We start from the raw sequence: 25,310 nt of genomic DNA, 5'->3' as shown, positions 1-25,310 counted from the left end.
AATATAGTCATCCAATATATCGATCTTTACGTCTCGACCATTTTGAGACTCCTCGTCATGTCCCCGATCTCATCCGGGACTGCGAACTACCTTTGGTACATCAAATCACATAACTCATAATACAAATCGTCAACGAACGTTAAGCGTGCGGACCCTACGGGTTCGAGAACTATGTAGACATGACCGAGACACATCTCCGGTCAATAACCAATAGCGGAACCTGGATGCTCATATTGGCTCCTACATATTCTACGAAGATCTTTATCGGTCAAACCGCATAACAATATACGTTGTTCCCTTTGTTATCGGTATGTTACTTGCCCGAGATTCGATCATCGGTATCTCAATACCGAGTTCAATCTCATTACCGGCAAGTCTCTTTACTCGTTTCGTAATACATCATCCCGCAACTAACTCATTAGTTACAATGCTTGCAAGGCTTATGGGGATGTGCATTACCGAGTGGGCCCAGAGATACCTCTCCGACAATCGGAGTAACAAATCCTAATCTCGAAATACGCCAACCCAACAAGTACCTTTGGAGACACCTGTAGAGTACCTTTATAATCACCCAGTTACGTTGTGACGTTTGGTAGCACACAAAGTGTTCCTCCGATAAACGGGAGTTGCATAATCTCATAGTCATAGGAACATGTATAAGTCATGAAGAAAGCAATAGCAACATACTAAGCGATCAAGTGCTAAGCTAACGGAATGGGTCAAGTCAATCACATCATTCTCCTAATGATGTGATCCCGTTAATCAAATGGCAGCTCATGTCTATGGCTAGGAAACATAACCATCTTTGATCAACGAGCTAGTCTAGTAGAGGCATACTAGTGACACTCTGTTTGTCTATGTATTCACACATGTATCATGTTTCCGGTTAATACAATTCTTGCATGAATAATAAACATTTATCATGATATGAGGAAATAATAACTTTATTATTGCCTCTAGGGCATATTTCCTTCACACATGTCTATGGTTAGGAAACTTAACCATCTTTGATTAACGAGCTAGTCAAGTAGAGGCATACTAGGGACACTTTGTTTTGTCTGTGTATTCACACATGTATCAAGTTTCCGGTTAATACAATTCTAGCATGAATAATAAACATTTATCATGATATAAGGAAATATAAAATAATAACTTTATTATTGCCTCTAGGGCGTATTTCCTTCATTTGGTGCTTAGCATTGCTAGCTATATGACTGCCGTGTGAGCCGACAACCTGTGCTACCGCTAGGCCGCTGGGGTGAGCTATGGGGCCTCAGCCATCGGATGCACCATATATAGCAGCGTAGGATCTCTCTTATTAGCAGTTGAGGGGCACCCATGGCGCCGCCTGACCGGTAGCTCAGCGGTGCTAGGTGGAAAAACACACCTTCAGTTTCAAATATCAGTGATGCAAAAGTCAAGTAGGATTACAATCTAGAAGTCATGGCAAGAAAATATCGGTTCCAATTGGAGCAACACCCACACTTCCAAGAAGGCATGACGGTGAAGCAACACACGCATCACCTACCAACCTCTGCGCCATCGCGCGCCCTCTCCTTGAATCTGATCGTGCCCCTGCCTTGAATCTGACTAACCACACAAGACTCTAGACCAGGTTTATCGCCTATCTTAGGCTGAACCCGCAAGGGAAGTCCGGCCGAAGTTTCCATCACGGCCCCAAACGTTGTGTGCAGGGTTCCCAAGTCCACCATCCAGGTGGCACTTGGTACACCGGGGCACGGTGCCTAGTCTGTGCCAAGACCACCTGTACCGGGTGCCACTTCATAGACAAATAGCACGACCTACAAACACGATAAACTAGTTGCAACTCCTGAACAGATATTAAGGTGATTAATAAGCCGAGAGGGGTCTAGTTACCGGAACCCAATGTGTGGTAGTAGCTAGTCTTGAATAACATACATAGAACTCATTTCTTAAGGACGATCTCAATGAGACAACCCACCATGTACTCCTACATGGCCTCTCATCGCTACCTTTACCAAATTGTGTTCACACACTTGGCACTTCTGAAGATGGTACTGCTCTTCACCAATGTTAACTATCGGTACGTCGTAAACGTCGGCTACCGAGAAGGAACAAACACCGACAAACAAAGAAGGAATACGATCAAGGTAATGCAAAAATATGATGCATGATCATGACATGGAAATATGCTAGTATTTGAGCTATTGCAAAATGCTACCATGTTGGTTGAAGTTCATTTGAATCAAAGGTTCAAATTCAAACTCCAAAAGAAGCATGTAAAATGCCCTTTAATTGATTTGACCTGATTAGCAGGCATAAGTTGTTCAAACATGCATAAAAATGAAATAAACATATTCTTAATATTTTTCTAATAATTTTTCATATATAAATTATTTCATTTGGAGTTACAGTTGAATTTATATTAATTTTTCAAGTTTGGAACATTTTGTGGAATTTCCAAACCATTTTTGAATTAGAAATAATCTAGAAAATGATTACTATGTCAGCATGATGTCAGCGGTCAATAGGTCGTCCAGGTCAAACCTGACCAGTGGGTCCCACTAATCAGTGACACAGAGATTAATAAGTTAGTTTTGACACTAACTACGATTAGCAGGGGCTCTAGGCCCACATGCATGGACTATGAGCGTTAATTAAGTTTAACTAAAAGTTAGCAGGGCCCTAGGCCCACCTGCCAGTGACCCGGGGTGATTAGGGTTAGTACTAATCGGTGATTAAGCCGGAGTTAAGCCGTCGGCGAGGTGCTGCGACGGTGGAGGCTGTGGGTTTCGTGTACAGGCGACGGTTTGTATGTGGAAGGGCTCTACGGAGAGTTGGGAGTGAGGCCCGTTGGGTGGTTGCAGTTACATGGTCGAAGGTGCACCGTAGCGACGACGGCGACAAGTGGAGCGGCGGCCGGAGCTATGGCTTCACAGGCACAACGCTTGTGGCTTGCAATCGTGCTGGCTAAGGGGCTAGCTAGGCTCCTGGGGATGCGGCGAGCACTAAGACGCGGTCGGGTGCAACATGCATGCGCTGCAGCTACGATGGCAACATGGACACCGGCGGTGAAGCTAGCTAGGGCTCGAGCGCGAGAAGGGGAAAACATAGAGGGGCTCATGGCGCATCCAAGTTGGCATCGTAGGCGAAGTCGGGAAAGCGTTGTGGACGACGAGTTTGATGACAACGTCCGGCGGCCGAGGCGGCAAAGACGACGATGGTGGCGCAGCTGCAGGGCATTGATACGTTCATTTTGCATCATGTTTTCCTACTGTTTTTATTGCATTTTGGACTGTTATTTCACTATATGATACTATTCTTATGCCTTTTCTCTTTTATTTGCAAGTTTCACATGAAGAGGGAGATTGTCGGCGGCTGGAATTCTGGACCAGAAAGGGGTGCAACAAAGATAGCTATTCTGCTCAACTCCAAATGACCTGAATATTTACGGAGAATTATTTTCGAATGTATTAAAAACACTGGCAAAGGAATTAATAGAAGGGGACCCACCAGGTAGCCACAAGCCTAGGGGCACGCGCCCCGAGCTTGTGGGGCCCCTGACAGGCCTCCGAGCCCCATTTTCTCCTATATGATGCCATTTGCCCTCGAAAAAAATCAGAAGAAGACTTTCGAGACGAAGTGCCGCCATCTCAAGGCGAAACTTGGGCAGGAGCACTTTTGCTCCCCGGCGAAGCGATTCTGCCGAGGACACTTCCCACAAGGAGGGGGAAATCAAAACCATCGACATCACCGACAACCCTCTCATCGTGGGAGGACCAATCTTCATCAACATCTTCACCAGCACCATCTCATCTCAAACCCTAGTTCATCTCTTGTATTCAATCTCTATCTCAAAACCTCAGATTAATACCCGTGGGTTGCTAGTAGTTTTGATTACATCTTGTAGTTGATGCTAGTTGGTTTATTTGGCAGAAGATTATATATTCAGATCCTCGATGATATTCAATAGCCATGTGATCTTGAACATGAATATGATTTGTGAGTAGTTACTTTTATGCTTGAGGACATAGGAAAAGTCTTGTCATAAGTAATCATGTGAATTTGGTATTCGTTCGATATTTTGATGATATGTATATTGTTGCTTTCTTTAGTGGTGTCATGTGAACGTCGACTACATGACACTTCACCATACTTGGGCCTAAGGGAAGGCATTGTGGAGTAATAAGTAGATGATGGGTTACTAAAGTGACAGAAACTTAAACCCTAGTTTATCCGTTATTCCGTAAGGGAGTGATTTAAATCCATATGTTTCATGCTATGGCTAGATTTATCTTAATTCTTCTTTCGTAGTTCACTACTAGAAATCCATGTTTTACCTAGAGCCATATACCCTAGGTTAAAGGCAAAAAACCATAGGGAAAGCTTTTACCTAAAGATTGCCTTACGTAAAGAACCCTAGGTATAGTATAGTCGGGAAAGAGCTCTTTCCCTAGAGTGCATGTGGCAAGCTAGGGAAACTCTGTTTACCTAGGGGGACATGCCCTAGGGAAAGCTTGTGGGGTCCATATGAATTATGCCACCCCACAACTTCCCTACAATTCTTTCCCTACCATAAGTTTGAATAATACATGATCTAGGGATACATCATATTCATATCTCCATATATATAAATACACAAATTAAATTTAAATTCACATCCGACATAATTCAAATAATCAAATTTAGATCCATTATTCAAATTTATAAGTTGCATTCAAAATTCATCATACAGATGAGATTATCAATGAACACATGCAATCACACTTATGGTCAATTTTGAGCCAGAATTCCTCACAAATATACTTTAACAAGTATTCCGTACAAAAAACATATTACAAGAACTGCAGCTTAGAAGTTGTTCACATTCTGCTGAACTATGCTCACTCTGTGACACACGGAGCTAGCTTGTTGTCCATCTGCATATCATCGTCACCCTCTATCACTGTAGTTTTCGATCTCTTATGGTCAAGCTCAACATCATCTTCACGTGTGTACTTTAGCCACTCAACAGAAACTCCGGTAGCTCACAACATACATTTGATGATGAGGCCAAACCAAAGATGCCCTGTGTTGGATGTAAATTAGAGCACCAAATGAAACAGAACCATCAAGCTGAGTAAGAAAGACTGATCCCGCACCAAATACTAACATGAGCAGTTACCTTAAACCAGGCTCCTGTCCTTTTTCCATATAATGTCGGAAAGGTTTTATCGCCTTTAGATCATCTTCTTCTCTTATGTAGACAGATAATGCAGTAATGTCACGCATGGGTTTCATCGCTGGTACCAGCAGCGAGCCCCTACTCGTCAATCCTACATCAAACGAGTGTGGAACCTCGCTTCACCTAACCAAAAGCTACTCCCAATGACAGTAAGATCCTCAAACTGGTCTCATATGATAATTAGATGTTCTATACATTTATGCTTAAGATCATGTAACATTAATGCTAAAGAATTAAAGTCTAACACGCCACACACATATAGGATTGATAAATGAAAAGGAAGCACACAGCATTTACAAAAATCTGAACTGATCATACCCAAAATTAGGTTTTATATCAGAGTAAAAAGCTACCGTTTGTGAACAAGTACTTTCATTGATAGATTTTGCTGCAACTCAAATTCTTTGATCACTATGGCGTCCAAGAAATAGTAATAGGGAAAAATATGTGAACACAGGAAGCTCTGAGCCATTTCCATTTGGCAAATAGTAATCTTTTTCCACTTCTCTTCTGAAAACCTTTCACATTGAACAATCTTTTGCATGCCCAACAAATAGTTCAAAATGATAGTTTGCTTGAATTAAGTTACAAGGAAAACTTTCAAAAGTCATAGGTTGCACAAACAAAGCTTTTGGAAGCACATGATATTCAAAAGCCATCACTAGACACAAGTTTTATTTGGAAGTATCTCATAATAATGTCAGTCTCTGTTTCATCTATGGTGTACCGTGGAAACATCCAACGAGCATCACAAGGAACATCCAGAAGCTCCTTCCATAGTTTGCCAACTGTGGTTGAATATGAGAGGGTTCCTACCATCATATCGTTGTGAAGCATTGACCAAGCTTTTACATGTTGAAGTAAGCAATACATAAAGTGTAATTAGTTGTTACCATTTTAGTCAGAAGCAATTAAAATCATGATGAGCCTACATGTTACCATTTTAGTCAGAAGTAATTTTAAGGTCCCAAACATGATTCTCCTGTTGCTTCAATTAACACTTATGTGCTCTTTTTTATATCATGATGTCTCATAATCACATATAAACTCTATTTGTAATCATAATGTCTTATATACCTGAATGCGCCATATATTCAGCTAAAACTTTTTTGGTACTTTATTGGACTGCAAGAACATGACTGAGTTAAGCAAATTGTGATCATGATGTCTCGTAATCACATATAAACTTTCTATTTGCGATCATGATGTCTTATATACCTGAATGCGCCATATATTCAACTAAAACTTTGGTGGAAATTATTGGACTGCAAGAACATGACTGAGTTAGGCAAATTGTGTTGCAAATTTATGTCACATATGAAGGAGCTATGCAGTGAGGCCATTGGCTGAGTAAGAAAGCTCACCTTTTACTTCTGGCATTTTGCCAGCTGACTCCTTCACTCAGTGTTCAAAGACAGGTTCACGGGATTTCAGCAGCAGCAGTACCTTGTATGATCTAAACAGAAAATAAAAGGTGAATTAGATGGTCTTGGAAGGACAGTACATTTGTGTAGGCGAGGCATATTTAGTTCACCGAATTCTTCAGCCAAGAGAAAGCCAGTAAGCATATTGCAAATAAATATAGGACTGAGGGGGTAATATCATTGCTGAATTAATAGTCATACCGTTGTTCTAAGCGTGTTAAGAAATGTGCTAGGTGCCTATCAAAAAATCGCTATACTGAGATGGGTACTTGTGTATATGGTCCATGTCTTGGCCTTCACTGCACGAATATTCACAAGTCATCATTTCAACCATGCACATCCCAGATGAATATACTGTAACTGCTATATTCGTACTAAAGTGGATGTTGTAAATTTGTAGAGAAACATATAGAGAAAAATAGATGGTGTAACCGCAAATTTCGGTATAATAAGCAGTATTAGACCAAGAGGAATTCACAAGAAAAACACATAGTACACTGTATTGTTTCCTCATGTGGCACTTAATTCTGATCAAAAGTTCAAAACACGCTTTGCCCTATGAAAGAAATAGGGTAGCAATCTTACCGAACATGAAGATAAAAAAAAATCGAGAAATCGAACTTTGCATTGGGAGCCGCTTCGTCCGCGAAGCGCTGGCAGCGGCACTCCTCCCAGCAACCTAAAAAAAGAGCAGATCTTGCTTTACAATCAGCAGCAGGCTGAAATAAAGACGAGGCTTAAGACCAATCAGGCCATATGTTTCACCTTGCGACTGCGAGATCTGTTGTTGCGCGACTCGATCCGGCACTTCTTGGGAGGCCTGGCCAGCTCCTCGCCTCGGCTGCCATCGCCAGCCGCCGCTCCTTCCACTGGGGTCAGACCGGGTAGGTAGGGAGACGTGGCCCTCGGTGGTGGTGTTGGTCCGGAGTAAGCTGGGAGAGCTTGATGACGAGCTAGAGAAGGGGACGAAGAGGAAGTGCTGTAGGACGGGGAGGGGCGGCGCACGGCGGCGCATCGGACTTGGGGGGAGAAGGGGGGATTTTTGGTTCGGGCGGCGCAACGGGAGGATGAGTCCTATCTTAGCCGAAAATTTCGCCTCTTGCGTGGACGCGGAGGAATTGATCCCGAGTCAGTATCTGTCCCCCTCGATACGGTGTAGCGATTCGCACGAACAATCGCATGTGACCCTGGCGCGGGCCCATCTGAGGACGTGGCGAAGATAAATTGAAGGAGTAATCCTTCTGGACGGTGGGCCAGAACATGATTTACATTCAAGGCCGTGGCCGATTGCCGTCAGAGCCGTGGCTCGACACGGAGGCCAATTCCTGATCTGTGGATCAGTGTGGGCTAACGTCGTCAATGGGTAGAGTAAATGAAGAACGCGGGTAGGTCGATATGGCTCGCTCTGTACGCACGCGCTTGTCGGTCGTCTTCTATCTTGGTTACTAGGCGGAGGCAGTGGCGGGCTGGCGGCTATTCTAGGGTTCCTGAATCTCTCTGCCGGCGGCCATGGAGTTCTTGATGCAGCCGTGCAACAGGTGCGGAAATCTCTCTTTTACTCTGTGCGTCCTTGATATTGATAAAGCTGGGAGATCCAAATTGACATCACTCGTTTTTGTTTGCAGTAGAACTTTGATTGAAGAGTTGACATACAGTGAATTGCCAATGCAATCGGCGCATCACCCTGTTTGGTCGCCGCCCAGGGAGGAATTGGCGGCCCGCTCATGGTTCAAGTGAAGGGGGGGGAGGGGGGCGCAGATCTATGCAGAGTCGGCCGTAGCACAGGCAAGAAGCGGAGAGAAGCAACAGGCTTCAGAAAAATCCATCGAGCAGATTGATTCGAAGACGCCTGGGTGGACACGAAGGTATGAGCGTGGAAATCACTGAACTAAGTTACGAACATGCCTAGCCTTGTGCAGCCTCGATCTGATTCGCTTGTTGTAGAATGAGTACACAAGTAAAATTGGTAAAATAGTTGGAAAAGATATGTCTGCTTGTAAGTATTCAACTCTGTTGAAACAACAGGTTGTGGTTGTGCTCTGTTGTGGGCATTGAGAACAGTATAGTGAGCATAAATAGAGTGAAGGGAAATTTTTGTTTGAATTTTTTTATTTTTGTGCTCTGTTGACATTTGTGCACTGAATCATTGGCGTACGCCGGCATAATATTATGTGTTTTCATTTTCAGAGTCAGAATTGGTGCTGTTGGGCCGGGTCGTGCCCCCTGCCCAGATAGGATGACAACATTAGAAAAATCAGTCAGGTTGTTTGCGGAATCCCAAGGGGATAATGTCATTGTATCAAAATTGGGGCTCAGTTTTGATACGTTGGGCAAGGCGTACGATTTCTACAATCTGTACTCCTGGGAGAAGGGATTCGGGATTCGTTATGGAAAGAGCAGGCTAAATGTAAATCGGACGAAATGTATGCAAGAGATAGTCTGCGGTTGCGCGGTATGACTCCGTACACACATACGTCTTTACATAAATATGCAGATCTGTTTGTAGGATATCTGATATTTGGTAGTGTGTAATGATTGCAAGGAAAACCAATAGTGGAGAATACTCGATCCTGCCGGTATGAATGTCCTGCCCTAATCCAATTGCTGCGATCGAAGGACAATGGGTGGTACATAGCAAAGCACAGGGAGCAGCACAATCATGCCTTGTCCAGCACATACGGTCAGACTTTGCACTGGCCATCACATAAACATATCAACGTATACAGCAGGGATCTGGTTAAGCAGTTGCGGAAGAACAATGTGAACCTGTCAAAAGTGTATAGCATCATAGGTAGCTTTTTTGGGAAAATGGAGAATGTACTGTTCACCAAGAGAGCATTGCGGAACTTGTGTGGCAAAATCAGTTGTGACCAGGCAGAGGATGATGTCAGAAAGACAATGGAAGTGTTTCAAGAGATTGGTGCTAAGGATCAACATTTCACATACAGAGTACAAGCTGACAAAGAGGGGAGGATAAGTAGTCTTATGTGGGCGAACGGGAACAGCAGGCTTCAATACACATTCTTTGGTGATGTGGTTACATTTGATACGACTTACATGCTAATCTGTATGATATGCCATTTGGGCTATTTGTCGGAGTGAACAACCACTTCCAGAGCATCATACTCGCCGTCGTGCTTGTCAGGGATGAGAAACAAGAAACATTTGAGTGGGTATTCTCGGATTTTGTCAGAATGATGGGCGGTACTCCACCATGGACAATACTAATGGGTAACTTCTTGCGCTTCTGTTGATAGTGCTATAACATGTGTGAACGACCTAAAATTTGTTGTTAACCTCAGCTTATGATATTAGACAAACTGTGCATTTGCAGACCAAAATCGCGCAATGGAAGTTGCCATAGAGAATGTGTTGCCAAACACAGCACACAGGTGGTGCAAGTGGCATGTTTTAAAGAAGGCGAAGGAGTTGTTGGGGCCGCTGTATTCTAAGAAGGGTGATTTCCAAGCAGAGTTCCACAAAGTTGTGAACCACATGTTAACAATTGATGAGTTTGAGAAAGCGTGGAAGATGCTCATCGAGAAGTACAGCCTGAAGACGCATAACTACATCACAAATCTATATGAGATCCGTCACAAATGGGCGAAACCATACTTCAAAGGAGTGTTCTGTGCAAAAATGACAAGCACCCAGCGGAGCGAAAGCGCAGATCACATGTTGAAGAACTATGTCCCCCCTGGGTGCCCTATGCATATATTCATGCGCAAGTACATGCTGCTTCAGTTTGATAGAGAAGCTAAAGAAAATTATGAGGAGAAGCGAACAAGAATTGTAAGAACGGAAGTTGATATTGGAGGTGTAATTTGCTGCGTAGGCATACAGTTTCGCAGAATTGTGGCTAACATTAATTTGATTTTTGCAGGGAAGGCCTCTACTACGAGCGAACATGGCTACTGAAAGGCATGCTGGACAGATTTACACAAGAGCAATGTTTGAACAGTTCGGACATATCGTGTACGAGTGTGGTGCATACCAAGTTATTGAGAAAGGGAAAAAATATGTTGCAATCCACATGGATGCAGCTCGCAGAGAGAAATGGTGCAGAGTTTCATATGAGGTTACAGTGGTGGATGGCGGCTAAGAGTTTGATTGCGAATGTGGCCAGTTCTCTCACATGGGGCTACTGTGCAGCCATGTTCTGAAGGTATGAGATGGTAATCTAGAAAAACGATAGAGCATATAATGCATGTCTATCTAGTGAGGCTACAAACAGATAGCTGACTATGTTGATGAACTCTGTGGTGGCTGCAGGTTTTAGACTTCATCCGCATAACAGAAATTCCGAAGAAACACATAATGAGGAGGTGGACAAGAGACGCACGGGACGTGCTTCCTGCACATCTTAGCCAGTACCAGAAAGACAATGCTGACAAGAATAACCCTTATGAAATTGTTCAAGGACTGTGCTAAAGAAATGAAGCCCTTTGAAGAGATAAGAGATGGTCTTGGTCTGGAGGACAGGATAGCTGAAAGTGGTGTGGTCGTGAACAAAGATTTTGCTGGAGCTGTTCATGCCAGGGGGAGGGGGGAGGACCGCCGTTGTCTAGAATGGTGACGTGCATTCAGCAAATGAATCGGCTAATGGGCTTGGTGGATTGTTGCCGCCTGCGAAGCTGAAGGAAATGGGATGGCCGACAACAAGCACAGAGAAGGCGACGTACGAAGGGCTGAGTAAGAGAACAAGATTCTGTACGATTTGCCGTCGGCAGGGGCACAAGCGGACAACATGCCCGGATCATGGTGACGTGCCAAAGCAACCAAGGAAGCCAGCAAGGTGCAAAAATTGTGGCGTGGAAGGCCATAGGCGAAATAACTGCCACAAAGCTGGGCAGCTAAGGTTGGATCAATGATGTAATATCTTGTTGTGTGGCTGTGGTAGGCAGAAAGAATGATGTAAGTTGGCTTAGTAAGCCTGTATGTTTGTTAGTCTGGAGTATTCAAATTTCAAATCGCATGGGCGGGATCCCATGAGTGGCCATCTACAAAAGGGGAGTGGAGGCGTATGTGTGCATTGTCCTGAAGTAACAGCAAGACCAATTGTGAAGGAGTTGGCCGTATGGATCGACATGGTTGCCTACTCGGTGCATCAGGTCTCACCAGTTGGAAAGATTGCTCGATCGGTGGCTTGCCGGCGTCAGAGGTACAAACTGAACTTAGTCCTTGCTGCTTACATATGTAGACTTTGATATTGAGAAGCAGATCTTTTGTGCATACTAGGGAGGTGCAGCTTCAGAGTCTCCCGTCAATCAAGCTTCAGAATCTCACTTAAGCGAGCCTGAAGAATCTACCGTCTCATCCCTCTCGGAAGAAGTACAAATGGTATATGGGTTGGTCCATGCAAGCACTCATCCTTACGGATCCGTTGTGATCGATGCAGGTAGAGAAGAATCCTGAAACAGAGTGTGGAGGGGATGATAGTGGAGTCGACGCCGGCCAGCCGTCGCTGGCATATGTGAACAAGGGTTATGGCGACCATGATCCTGACGCTGAAGAAGTGCTGGAGGGCACTGTACAAACTCCAGATGGGTGGAAGATGATGTGGTTGAGGAGAGTAACTACGCCATATCAGTATCATTGCGGACCAATCCCTGCAGGGCACTAGAGGCAAGATCTCGTCATGGCCTACTGACGAGGAAGAGGCGGGCATGGCTACGAAGCTTTGGAGAGTTCTGGTGGATCTGGGAGAGCAATCGGGTGGATTGATGGAATTATGTAGAGAAGGACCGTGGTGAAGAAGATTGGTAGGTCCAACGGGTGGATGCATTGAATAAAGTATATGACGACGTTAGCCCAGAATCTCAGTCGATGCGGCTCAAAACGTGAACGTTTTCCTGATCCGCGTCGGGCGTTCCTGACGGCGTAACCAATGGGCGGCCACACATGTGGGCCAAGGGGCTTAATAAAACAACATAATCCTAGAAAACATCTAGGCCCACGCTGACACCAGCACACATCGCGAGATACACAAGTGGTATAGATTCCGGGACCCTGTGAGCTCGGGCTCACATTAGTACTTTCGCTCTTGCGTGCCCTTTCTCCCTTCCCTTTCTCACTGCACAATGGGCCCCTCTTCCATGGAAGGAAATAAAAAGTGCGCATCATTTTTTTTGACACCGATAACTGCCACACGTGTGGTGTGTCGGGTGGTTGTGCCGCACGCCCTGTGTGGCACGGAGACGACCCCGCACAGCCCGCACGTCCGGTGCAGCGCGATCGCCCCCGCACGAGCACGTCCGGGCGAGCGAGCGCGCGGCCCGCACGACCCGACTCGGCCGTCGCCCCTCCCCGCCTGCGAGCCACACGCCCCGCGTGTCCGTAACCACGCGACCCGTCGCGATTGCCATGGTCCGGACCCTCTTCAATTGCCATGTTGTCATGTTGTTGAACTACAGTTGCCATGTTGCTGAACTACGGTTGCCATGTCAGACAACTACAGTTGCCAGAAATACTTTACGAATTGCCACCTACTAACACTGGACAGTTGCCATGTAGCACTAAAAAACATGGCAAAAAACATGTTTCGGGTAAAGAGAGAGTTGCCGTCTGCTTACAAGCACGCTAGAGGCAGTTGCCATGTACTCTGCAAAAACACATGGCAACTGATAGCTTTTGGTGTGTGGGAGAGGAGACGGGCATGTGGGCGATGGTGGTATCTTTAGGAGTTGCCACCTACTAACACTAGACAGTTGCCATGTAGCGCTACAAAAAGACGTGTCAACAATAACATGTTCGGGTGAAAGAGAGTTGCCATCTGTTTACAATCACAAATAGGGAAGTTGCCATGTACCCCTCAAAAGACATGGCAGATGACAGCTTGGGTGTGGGAGAGTGGGAGAATGGGCAGTCGTGGGAGATGGGGAACAGAAAGTGGTGCGTGGCGTGCGGGCGCGACATCAGTTTCATCGCACGCCCCGACTGGCGAACCGTTGACCGCGGAGAGAGAACGGCATGCGGGCGAACTCCCTCACACGCCACACACACGAGTTGTCCTACGTGGCACACAAATTCAGTCTTTTCATGCCAAGATTCGTGCAAAAAGCGCTGGACGGCGATGGAGGCGTGTGGGCGAGTTGGCTAACGCCCACACGTGTGGGCGTTAGACTTTTCGTTTTTTTAATCCATAAAAAGCGCGCATCTCTTCGTGCTTTTTCGGGCTTGAAGGCAGGTACGGTGTCAGCCCAGAATGTTCATTTTCCATTTATTTTGGCTAGAAATTCAACTTCCCCTAGGGTACACGGTTCATTGCTTTTCTATCCCTTGAGTAAGCTAATGAGCTCTAGGTAAAGGACATGGGTAAAATCGTCGATTCTAGTAGTGGTTGCGGATGCTTGCGAGAGGGGTAATCATAAGTGGAAGGCTTGTTCAAGTAAGAACAACACCCAAGCACCGGTCCATCCACATATCAAATTATCAAAGTGGTGAACGCGGATCAAACAAACATGATGAAAATGACTAGATGAAATTTTTATGTGTCCTCGAGAACACCTTGCTTATTATAAGAGACCGTTTCGGCTTGTCCTTTGCTATAAAAAGGATTGTGCCACCTTGCTGCACCTTTGTTACAATTGTTACTTGTTGCTCGTTACAAATTACCTTGCTATCAAACTATCTGTTACCAATAATTTTAGTGCTTGCAGAAAATACCTTGCTGAAAACTGCTTGTCATTTTCTTCTGCTCCTGGTTGGATTTGACAATCTTACTTATCGAAAGGACTACGATTGATCCCCTATACTTGTGGGTCGTCAAGCGTCCGGGGTCTCGATCTTTGTCTTGGAGAAGAAGTGCTCATCAGCGGAACTCTAGGACAAGGCAGTTTGGCCCCGGGACTATGGTGGACACGCAGACGACGAGCGGCAAGCTAGCGGGTGTGCTCGGGTGGCTGTTGGCGCAAGCACTAGAGATGGAGGGAGGCACCAGAGAGATGGGGGAGTGAAGGAGAAGGCATTGGGCATCTCCGTGGTAGCGGTAGCAGGGCTAAGGAATAGCAGGCAGGCAGGGAGGAGTTGTGGCGCGGTCGGCTGTGCACCTGAAACGCACCTACTTCTCCTCCTGGCAGGAGGAAGAAGACAACGCTACCCCTGGTGGGCTGGGCTGTCTAGCTGGGCCGCCAGGTAAGTCAGGTTAGTTTTCTCTCTATGTTTTTTGATTTCTTTCTGTTTTATTTTATTTCTTCTGTTTTGTTTTGATTTGAGCAGTCAAAACATTTTATAAAATTCTGAAAATTTATATGTAGATTATCTCAACTTGTGCAAAGACACATAACAAAATTCAAAATTACTGGATTCATAAACTATTTATTATGAATATAAATCAAATTCAAATAGCTATTGATTTAATTCAAAGACCCAAAACAAATATTTTTAAGTCTTCAAAAATATTGGTTTGAGTTTTTGCTTTGTCCAATATTTTCAGGGTTTAATAGGAACATTTTCTTGCGCTCATTTGAAGAGATTTTTAATTTGCATTTTTAAAAGTTTCCAAGGCTTGAGAATTTCCTCAATCCAAATTTCCTTTGAAATTAAACATGATGCATGGATGCTTTAGATTCTTTAGTGCAACTCTTTACAATCAATTCCAGGGCTGTGACATCAACATACATGAACGAGACGAACTTGACACTATGAACAATCATCAGTTGATGAAAATGCAATTTAGTGTCAAGCTATCTCGTTCACACTACGAGTATTGATTGACCTATGTAACAACATAGAAACTTGTCGCCATTTGCTGGCGCGGCTATTTAAGCCGGTCGGCGTCCATCTCGCGTGGTGATGTGGGACTAAAATTTGGATGCATCGATTAGAGAGGAATGAGCTTCTATCGCTGCATGTGGGACCGCTACAACCTACAGCGGGGTCGGCAGACGCGGCTGGACGCGCTCGAGCGTTCCATATTTGGGCTGGATATGAAGGGTGCCAGTCAACCCAGACGTTTGACCTCGGTTTGTGGTGCCCGTTTGGGTCGGTTTTTTATGACCAGGCCGTCCGCCCGGCGTATGCGACGAATTTGAGAAGACCGGTTGTAGATTCTCGAAGACCTTTAAGAGATTCTATTACGGACTACATCCATAACAAAAATACAGACTACATACGAAGCGGAAAAACGCAAATTGACCTCGCGTACTACAAAGCTGCTGGCTTGTGTGTCGATCGGTGCCGCTCATGCTCACCATTGGCCCACCAGAGCAAGGGTAGTACAAGGTGGAGGAACAAAGCCAACGAACCATCTTCCACCGGGCCACCCTCTCCTGTCACTCGTCAGACATCATCCTTCGCTTCCTTTTTCTTGGCCTATCCCCGACTGAGAGTGAAATAGTACGTGTTCGACATATATAACCCATTCTCTCTCTCATGCAACCACGTCCTACCCGAAGCTGCTATAGTTTACTCCAATGAACGTACGTACATCCTACCCCACGGCCTCTCTCCGAAATTTCGCCCGCGCTCGGGAGCGAAAAAAAGACACGCATGTTTTCACCTCTGTCTTTCGCAGCGCGGTCACATCCTCTTTGCATTAATTCTAAATATATTAAACCTAGCTAGGTTTGATTTACCTAGATTTTTTGACTTTTTTCTATCAATGAAAATGAGGCCAATGGGGAGGTGACACCTTATTTAGTGAGGGATCTGGCTGGGTAGGATCTGGGTGTGCCCAATGATTTTACATAAGATTGAGACATTCCGTTTGTTGTATTGTCAGTTTGTGTGTGAGTGCATGTATGTAATTTGACTACATAGATCAAATGGGTTTGGCTGACTAGCTTTTTTGGCAGTTTGTATGCAGCCCCGGCGTGGTGGTTGCGATGTGCATGCAATTTGCATGTCCAGAATTGTTGGTGTGGGCAGGTGCAGCTTTTTTCCCTCCCATGTGTTGGTTATACCTGGCGCCGCCACGTTGTATGGTACTGTAAAAAGTTTAGCACTTTTCTTCCCATCTATCCACATCTCTCTGGAAGGATCGTAGCAAAGACGTGCCCGACTGAACCACCGCTTCGCCGCCATATGAGCCCTATAAAATCTGCCCTGCTGTTTACTCCCAGCATCGCCATTCCTCGGTCCGCCGTGGAGTAGCGGTAGCCCATCCAACCCGTCTGCGCTTCAAGCTCGCGGCTGCTGCGATCGACCTCATGCTAGCCGTCGTCACCTCCACCCGCTCTCCTCTACCCCGCTTTATCTTCCGTCTTGTTTGGCCGTTCCATCCCCTGCTCCACGTCCACAGGTGTCGCGGAGTCTCAGTGACCGAGGCCGTCGGGTACGCGGTGATGGCATATGCGCGCATGCTGGCTAGGGCGGAGGCCCTGATTGCCGCTGGAGTGTGCCTTGTGGACACGGCGGCCTCCGTCGCCGCTACCTCCGACATGGTCTTCACGGTGGTCGACGATCTCCGGAAGATCATGGTCGGCAACCTCGACGACGTCCGTGCCGTCGTCGGCTGTGCCATGGCAGACCGCCCACAAGAAGGTGCCCGGAGGGAGGTGCATGCAGAATTGCAGACTATGGCGGCGGTCATGAACGCCACAATGGTGTGTGGGCACGTGAGTTTCATTGGGCTGTTGTTGCCAGACACCACCGGCATCGACGATCCTTGGAAGGCTTGCAGCATATGAACACAACCTGATGAGCTGCGGGCCTCCGGTTTCTGCCGGTAGAAGCAGAAGGGGTGCAGGGACATGGCGGTGCAGATGAGAGGTTGTGGCGTCATCTTCCCCGCGGACGCTTCGAAGACCTGCAACACGGCCGTCGGGTGTCGTCGTCTCCGCCTCACGCTCCCGTAACAAAACAGCGTCAGCGCCATGGCCCTCGACTCCGGGACCCTATGGCCCCTTCATTCTGGCCGCGACCGCCCCCTATGGCCCTCCGCATCGACGGCGGTGGATCCCGAGTGCGGACGAAGGGAACTGTGACACTGCAGGCCTCGCCACCCCAGGGCTCTTGGTCGTTTCCATGACGCCGAAGTCGCAACCGTGAGTCGCGTCATGTAGCCCCCGCCTGTACGCAACCATCTCAGGCGCGGGAAAGCACGCCGCCCAGCCGTGTCCGCGATCAGTCGCCGTGGCCGGCGCCGCGGGCTGCGTCGCCTCAGGCGCTCAGTAATCAGTGTTCGTGCGCCGCCTTGGCGGTGTTGTCCTGCAGGTTGCTCAGTATCCGTGTCTTCCTCCCTGCATCTGCCCAGATCGACGCAGCACATGCTAGCCCGGTGACAACCACGGCCAGAAGCAGCATCCAAGAGGCCAGACATGCTTGCTCTTGGCAGCCGATCGCTGGCTTGCTGCACGGCAGCACCGATACGCAGCATAGGCCACTGTCCGGGCAGCGTGTTGATCTACCCGTGCTGGGGTATTTCTTCTATGTGTTCGTTGTCAGAGACGTTGAGCAGCACGACGAAGGAGAGGCCAGAGAGCAATTTCGGTACAAGATCCACCGCGACGAATTCGTTTTGCTAAAATTTGGTTCAGTTACACGCCTAATTCATCGCTATAGCCTGACTCTCTATGTGTCGATCATGAGCAACTTGGTAAAGCTATAATGTCGTCTTTGGTTAACAATTGCACTTTTAAATTCTAAGGTCAATGTAGTAAATCTAGACATGAATTGCAATCAAGATTAGTCATTAGATGTCCTCTCTTTCTTTGACCTTGATTAAGATTGTGTTATCAGGAAAAGGTAATTAGGTATCTCCCTTGCTGCATAATTTTGCAATTAGATGACATAGCTGTGTTGCTGGACATGCCTCTCAACAATACCTGCATAGGTGACCACGTTACAGCCAAGAGCAATGGCCAAGATGCCGTACTCAAATAGAGCTTCCCTTCGACGGTTTTTGAACAAGCTCTCAAATTGAAGGTGCATAGTGTTGCTCTCATCCTTTTCTGTAACTAAAACTGTGAATACTTGCATGCTTGATATAAACTATAGTTGATGTACGTGAGTGGCTCTCTGAAATGATTCCATATTATGGCAAGTTACCAATGTCAAGAGATAAGAGCCAGAACATTGGATTATTTTATCTACTTGGGCTTTAACACTTCTGATTTATTTGCTTAGAGGTGTGTAGTGTTAACCGTTCTGTTTGTATCCATGCATTTGCATGGTCATAATAAATTTAGTTATTTCCCACCTTCAACCTCTTTATGTATTGCTCTGTCTATATAAGATAGCAAGTGATTATTCATCAATCTAATGCTTAAATAGTCGTGATTAATCGACAAGTGCAGCGTGTCGCCGCGCTGGTTTAGCTAGTTGTACCTAAAGTGATCACAACCAACCATCGATACATAGCAGGGATTAGGATATCATATGTAGTAGATATACAATGCCAGGCCCACGTAATATAGGCTCATATGGACGAGGGATAATTTTTTTGGGCTCTTGGGCTCCATGGAGCCCATCCGATTTTTGTCAACATTTTATGTTTAAGACAAATCTGAAAATAAATGTACAAGTAGTTAGAGATGTATGCTACAAGCTTGTGAAATTTCATTATTAAATACGTTTTGATGTGATGTGTACAAAAATTCACGTATTTTTATAGCGAATAGTACATGTGCTATAAATACATGATTTTATTATTTTTGTGTAGCTCGCATAAAAATGTATTCTGCGGTGAAACATTTACAACCATAGGTAGGTGTGTAATTTTTCCACAATTTTGTGAAACCATTTTTTTTAATTCTCCAAAAACCGAGCTCCATGTAGCCCGGGAGCTGAGTGCAATTTTGCATATGGACCTTGTATAGAAACTAGCTAATTGCACGAGCGTTGCAATGGGGCCACACTAACTTTAAAAGTTATATATTAATCATGTTAATAATACATTTAGTATACATATCAAGTGGCATTGGCAATCTTTTTTATCATTAAATCCTCACACACACACTCTCTCCCTCACCCTCTCCCTCCCCCCCCCTCCCTCTCCCTCTCTCTCTCTCACACACATGCATCCATTTTATTGGTTTTTGGACCATAATCCATCTATGCTATTTCCTACCTAGTGCAACCGAGTTCTCAAGACCCTTCAGCTCCATGCATCAATTAATTTGATACCCAATTATACAAATACTAATTCTCAATTGTATTTAGGAAAAATACACATACGAGCCCATGCAGAATTTGCTCTTTTTTAGATTGACACTTTCTCATATTTGACATCCACCTTATTCGCGCTAGTACATCTTTTATTTGCGGCTGGGTCTATGCAACCGGCCGTACCGCCTCCATCCGTAACACACACAGGACAAGAACAAAAATATACTATTATTACCAACAAAAAGACGAGATGAGAGTGTTGCCATTTGCCCTCCAACACGTTGCGGCTTTTCAGTGGGCAGAGCCTTTTTCTTCTTTTCGAAACGGATGGGCAGGGGCTTTGCAATGGGCGGCGTAGGTTGTAGCGGGAGGGCGGACGTCACGTCTAGCTCGCCGAGATTAGTTTTAAAACTATTAGAAATTCACTTGTGATGGTGTGGTTCATTGGCAAGTGTGAGTTGGTTTAGGGTTTAGGCAATGGCCGAGATCGTTTAGTCACTTTCGGACGCAATGCGATCAGATGGACGCCATGATCATGGTTTATGAAGGTAGGAATGAGGATAAGCAATAAAATGGATGAGGCGGTATGTTAAAATAGATAACGTGAACCTATGAAGGGGTTTTGAGTTGTGCTTATTGTGCTAGAAGCATGTGTTTTATTCTCCCGTTGTAACGCACGGGCATGTTTGCTAGTTCTTAAGAGCATCTCCACTCGTTCGGCCCCCGGGCGCTTGAAATAGCGTCGCCTGGGGGCGCGCTGGCGAAAAATCGGCGTGGGGGCAGTCGGTTTCCCAACCGCCGCCCCAAGGCCACCCCAGACGCCTTATTTTGAAAACCAAACTCGGCCAAACACAACACAAATTCGGCCAAACTAGGCGATTTCATTGATATTTGTACAAAAAACTGAAAACATAATTAAAAACTAACTAAAATGAACTACTACGCCGCCGCTGTCGCCCGCCTTCTACATGCCGAGCAGCCTATAGAACTTGGTGTAGCCGCCGCCATCATTGTCGTCGCTGTCCTGCGTGCCGCCGCCGCCCCTGCTGCACCCCTGACCAGCGTCGCCGATGCGTGGGGGGTTGGACGGCCCGGGCGCCTCCTCGTCGCTGTCGTCGAGGATGACGACAACGCCGCCCTCCTCGCGCCCACGGCGCCAAGTGGCGATCTCCTCGAGGGCGCGGCGCTGGCGCACCAATCCCTCGCGGACGTAGTCCTCCCGCACCCACTTGAGGACGATCTCGTCATCGGCGACCATGGCCTCATGCTCCTTCTTTACGGGGAGCAGCCCCGACTCGGTTTTCGGCCGAACGAGGCGGGGAAGAGGGAGGAGAGGGGCCACGGCCGCCCTCGTTGATGACGAGGGCGCCATCACGGGTGCTACGCCCGAGCGGCGTCTCCTGCGGCTCCGGCTTGACGGGGCAGAGCACCGGTGATCCGGAGGAAAGGGATCCCGATGACGAGGAGGTCACATTCTCCATTCGCCGTGGCGTCCAGGAGCCGCCGCGGCGGCAAGAGAAGGAGGGGGCGCCAGGTACTCCAAGCGCGGCATGTTGCCGTCCTCGATGTACTCGAGGACGGCTTCGAGGGTGCGGCCGGGGACGCCCTACCATTGGTGCCGCCCCTCGGAGTTGAGGCGGCCGCACGGCTCGACGCCATTGGTGGAGGCGAGCGGCTCCTCGTGGCGGCGGTCGAAGTATGCCGTCCACAGCGTGTTGCTGTCGGGGGTGTACCTCGGCTGGTTCCGCGCCTGCTCCGGCAGCGACGACCGGATGCGCGCAATCTCGGCGCACCGGTCTGAAGGAAATATGCCCTAGAGGCAATAATAAAGTTATTATTTATTTCCTTATATCATGATAAATGTTTATTATTCATGCTAGAATTGTATTAACCGGAAACATGATACATGTGTGAATACATAGACAAACAGAGTGTCACTAGTATGCCTCTACTTGACTAGCTCGTTGATCAAAGATGGTTATGTTTCCTAGCCATAGACATGAGTTGTCATTTGATTAACGGGATCACATCATTAGGAGAATGATGTGATTGACTTGACCCATTCCGTTAGCTTAGCACTCGATCGTTTAGTATGTTGCTATTGCTTTCTTCATGACTTATACATGTTCCTATGACTATGAGATTATGCAACTCCCGTTTACCGGAGGAACACTTTGTGTGCTACCAAACGTCACAACGTAACTGGGTGATTATAAAGGTGCTCTACAGGTGTCTCCGAAGGTACTTGTTGGGTTGGCGTATTTCGAGATTGGGATTTGTCACCCGATTGTCGGAGAGGTATCTCTGGGCCCTCTCGGTAATGCACATCACTTAAGCCTTGCAAGCATTGCAACTAATGAGTTTGTTGCGAGATGATGTATTACGGAACGAGTAAAAAGACTTGCCGGTAACGAGATTGAACTAGGTATTAAGATACCGACGATCGAATCTCGAGCAAGTAACATACCGATGACAAAGGGAACAACGTATGTTGTTATGCGGTTTGACCGATAAAGATCTTCGTAGAATATGTGGAAGCCAATATGAGCATCCAGGTTCCGCTATTGGTTATTGACCGGAGACGTGTCTCGGTCATGTCTACATAGTTCTCGAACCCGTAGGGTCCGCACACTTAACGTTACGATGACTGTTTTATTATGAGTTTATGAGTTTTGATGTACCGAAGGAGTTCGGAGTCCCGGATGAGATCGGGGACATGACGAGGAGTCTCGAAATGGTCGAGATATAAAGATCGATATATTGGACGACTATATTCGGACATCAGAAAGGTTCCGAGTGATTCGGGTATTTTTCGGAGTACCGGAGAGTTACGGGATTTCGTATTGGGCCTTAATGGGCCATACGGGAAAGGAGAGAAAGGCCCCAAAGGGTGGCCGCACCCCTCCCCATGTACTAGTCCGAATTGGACTAGGGAGGGGGGGCGCCCCCTTCCTTCCTTCTCCTTCTCCCTTCCCTTCTCCTACTCCAACAAGGAAAGGAGGAGTCCTACTCCCGGTGGGAGTAGGACTCCCCCTTGGCGCGCCCTCCTCCTAGGCCGGCCGCCTCCCTCCTTGCTCCTTTATATACGGGGGCAAGGGGGCACCCCATAGACACAACAATTGATCTATTGATCTCTTAGCTGTGTGCGGTGCCCCCCCCCTCCACCATATTACACCTCGATAATATCCTAGCGGTGCTTAGGCGAAGCCTTGCGTCGGTAGAACATCATCATCGTCACCACACCGTCGTGCTGACGAAACTCTCCCTCAACACTCGGCTGGATCGGAGTTCGAGGGACGTCATCGAGCTGAACGTGTGCTGAACTCGGAGGTGCCGTGAGTTTGGTACTTGATCGGTCGGATCGTGAAGACGTACGACTACATCAACCGCGTTGTGTTAACGCTTCCGCTTTCGGTCTACGAGGGTACGTGGACAACACTCTCCCCTCTCGTTGCTATGCATCACCATGATCTTGCGTGTGCGTAGGAAATTTTTGAAATTACTACGTTCCCCAACAGTGGTATCCGAGCCTGGTTTTATGCGTTGATGTTATGCACGAGTAGAACACAAGTGAGTTGTGGGCGATATAAGTCATACTGCTTACCAGCATGTCATACTTTGGTTCAGCGGTATTGTGAGATGAAGCGGTCCGGACCAACATTACGTGTATGCTTACGCGAGACCGGTTTCCCCGTTGCGAGCACTCTTTGCTTAAAGGTGACTGGCGGGTGTCTGTCTCTCTCACTTTAGTTGAACCGAGTGTGGCTACGCCCGGTCCTTGCGAAGGTTAAAATGGCACCAACTTGACAAACTATCGTTGTGCTTTTGATGCGTAGGTAAGAACGGTTCTTGCTAAGCCCGTAGCAGCCACGTAAAACTTGCAACAACAAAGTAGAGGACGTCTAACTTGTTTTTGCAAGGCATGCTGTGATGTGATATGGTCAAAGCATGATGCTAAATTTATTGTATGAGATGATCATGTTTTGTGACCGAGTTATCGGCAACTGGCAGGAGCCATATGGTTGTCGCTTTATTGTATGCAATGCAATCGCCCTGTAATGCTTTACTTTATCACTAAGCGGTAGCGATAGTCGTAGAAGCATAAGATTGGCGAGACGACAACGATGCTACGATGGAGATCAAGGTGTCGCGCCGGTGACGATGGTGATCATGACGGTGCTTCGGAGATGGAGATCATAGGCACAAGATGATGATGGCCATATCATATCACTTATATTGATTGTATGTGATGTTTATCTTTTATGCATCTTATCTTGCTTTGATTGACGGTAGCATTATAAGATGATCCCTCACTAAATTATCAAAGTATAAGTGTTCTCCCTGAGTATGCACCGTTGCGAAAGTTCTTCGTGCTGAGACACCATGTGATGATCGGGTGTGATAGGCTCTACGTTCAAATACAACGGGTGCAAAACAGTTGCACACGCGGAATACTCAGGTTAAACTTGACGAGCCTAGCATATAACAGATATGGCCTCGGAACACGGAGACCGAAAGGTCGAGCGTGAATCATATAGTAGATATGATCAACATAGTGATGTTCACCATTGAAACTACTCCATCTCACGTGATGATCGGACATGGTTTAGTTGATATGGATCACGTGATCACTTAGAGGATTAGAGGGATGTCTATCTAAGTGGGAGTTCTTAAGTAATATGATTAATTGAACTTAAATTTATCATGAACTTAGTCCTGATAGTATTTTGCAAATTATGTTGTAGATCAATAGCTCGCGCTGTTGCTTCCCTGTGTTTATTTTTGATATGTTCCTAGAGAAAAATTATGTTGAAAGATGTTAGTAGCAAAGATGCGGATTGGATCCGTGATCTGAGGATTATCCTCATTGCTGCACAGAAGAATTATGTCCTTGATGCACCGCTAGGTGACAGACCTATTGCAGGAGCAGATGCAGACGTTATGAACGTTTGGCTAGCTCAATATGATGACTACTTGATAGTTTAGTGCACCATGCTTAACGGCTTAGAATCGGGACTTCAAAGACGTTTTGAACGTCATGGACCATATGAGATGTTCCAGGAGTTGAAGTTAATATTTCAAGCAAATACCCGAGTTGAGAGATATGAAGTCTCCAACAAGTTCTATAGCTAAAAGATGGAGGAGAATAGCTCAAGCAGTGAGCATGTGCTCAGATTGTCTGGGTACTACAATAGTTTGAATCAAGTGGGAGTTAATCTTCCAGATAAAATAGTGATTGACAGAATTCTCTAGTCACCATCACCAAAGTTAGTAGAACTTCGTGATGAACTATAGTATGTAAGGGATGACGAAAGTAATTCCCGAGCTCTTCGCGATGCTGAAATCGACGAAGGTAGAAATCAAGAAAGAGCATCAAGTGTTGATGGTTAACAAGACCACTAGTTTCAAGAAAAGGGCAAAGGGATAGAAGGGGAACTTCAAAAAGAACGGCAAGCAAGTTGCTGCTCAAGTGAAAAAGCCCAAGTCTGTACCTAAGCCTGAGACTAAGTGCTTCTACTGCAAAGGGACTGGTCACTGGAAGCAAAACTGCCCCAAGTATTTGGTGGATAAGAAGGATGGCAAAGTGAACAAAGGTATATTGAATATACATGTTATTGATGTGTACTTACTAG

At 46.3% G+C, this 25,310-nt stretch overlaps 1 protein-coding gene and 1 non-coding gene across 11 annotated transcripts; one reads left to right on the top strand and one right to left on the bottom strand.

Annotated features, from left to right (window-relative positions):
- Positions 1 to 4,658: 4,658 nt before the first annotated feature.
- Positions 4,659 to 7,891, bottom strand: LOC123167108 (uncharacterized). Of its 10 annotated transcripts, XR_006483804.1 has the most exons (6): positions 7,396 to 7,763; positions 7,216 to 7,309; positions 6,832 to 6,929; positions 6,571 to 6,662; positions 5,147 to 6,471; positions 4,659 to 5,050 (listed from the first exon to the last, which is right to left on the bottom strand). XR_006483804.1 is itself a non-coding variant. In XM_044584943.1 (3 exons), exons 1-3 carry the CDS (start codon positions 7,643 to 7,645, stop codon positions 6,860 to 6,862), a joined length of 414 nt encoding a protein of 137 aa, XP_044440878.1. In that variant the 5' UTR covers positions 7,646 to 7,891; the 3' UTR covers positions 4,659 to 6,859. The 10 variants fall into 10 exon arrangements, 1 of the variants encoding a protein (XP_044440878.1); XR_006483799.1 differs by having other exon boundaries at positions 5,147 to 6,331; positions 6,425 to 6,471; positions 6,571 to 7,309; XR_006483802.1 differs by having other exon boundaries at positions 6,832 to 7,309.
- Positions 7,892 to 7,935: 44 nt separating this feature from the next.
- On the top strand, positions 7,936 to 12,447 carry LOC543025 (protein FAR1-RELATED SEQUENCE 5). The gene is made up of 7 exons (XR_006483798.1): positions 7,936 to 8,168; positions 8,256 to 8,495; positions 8,818 to 9,861; positions 9,965 to 10,422; positions 10,514 to 10,795; positions 10,903 to 11,791; positions 11,869 to 12,447. It is a non-coding gene; the product is annotated as a protein FAR1-RELATED SEQUENCE 5 (transcript).
- The last annotated feature ends 12,863 nt before the right edge of the window (positions 12,448 to 25,310 follow it).

This window comes from Triticum aestivum, chromosome 7D (genome assembly GCF_018294505.1).
Source record: "Triticum aestivum cultivar Chinese Spring chromosome 7D, IWGSC CS RefSeq v2.1, whole genome shotgun sequence".
Lineage (NCBI taxonomy): Eukaryota > Viridiplantae > Streptophyta > Magnoliopsida > Poales > Poaceae > Triticum > Triticum aestivum.
Note: the sequence above shows the minus strand (reverse complement) of the source record. Positions and strands in the feature narration are given on the sequence as shown.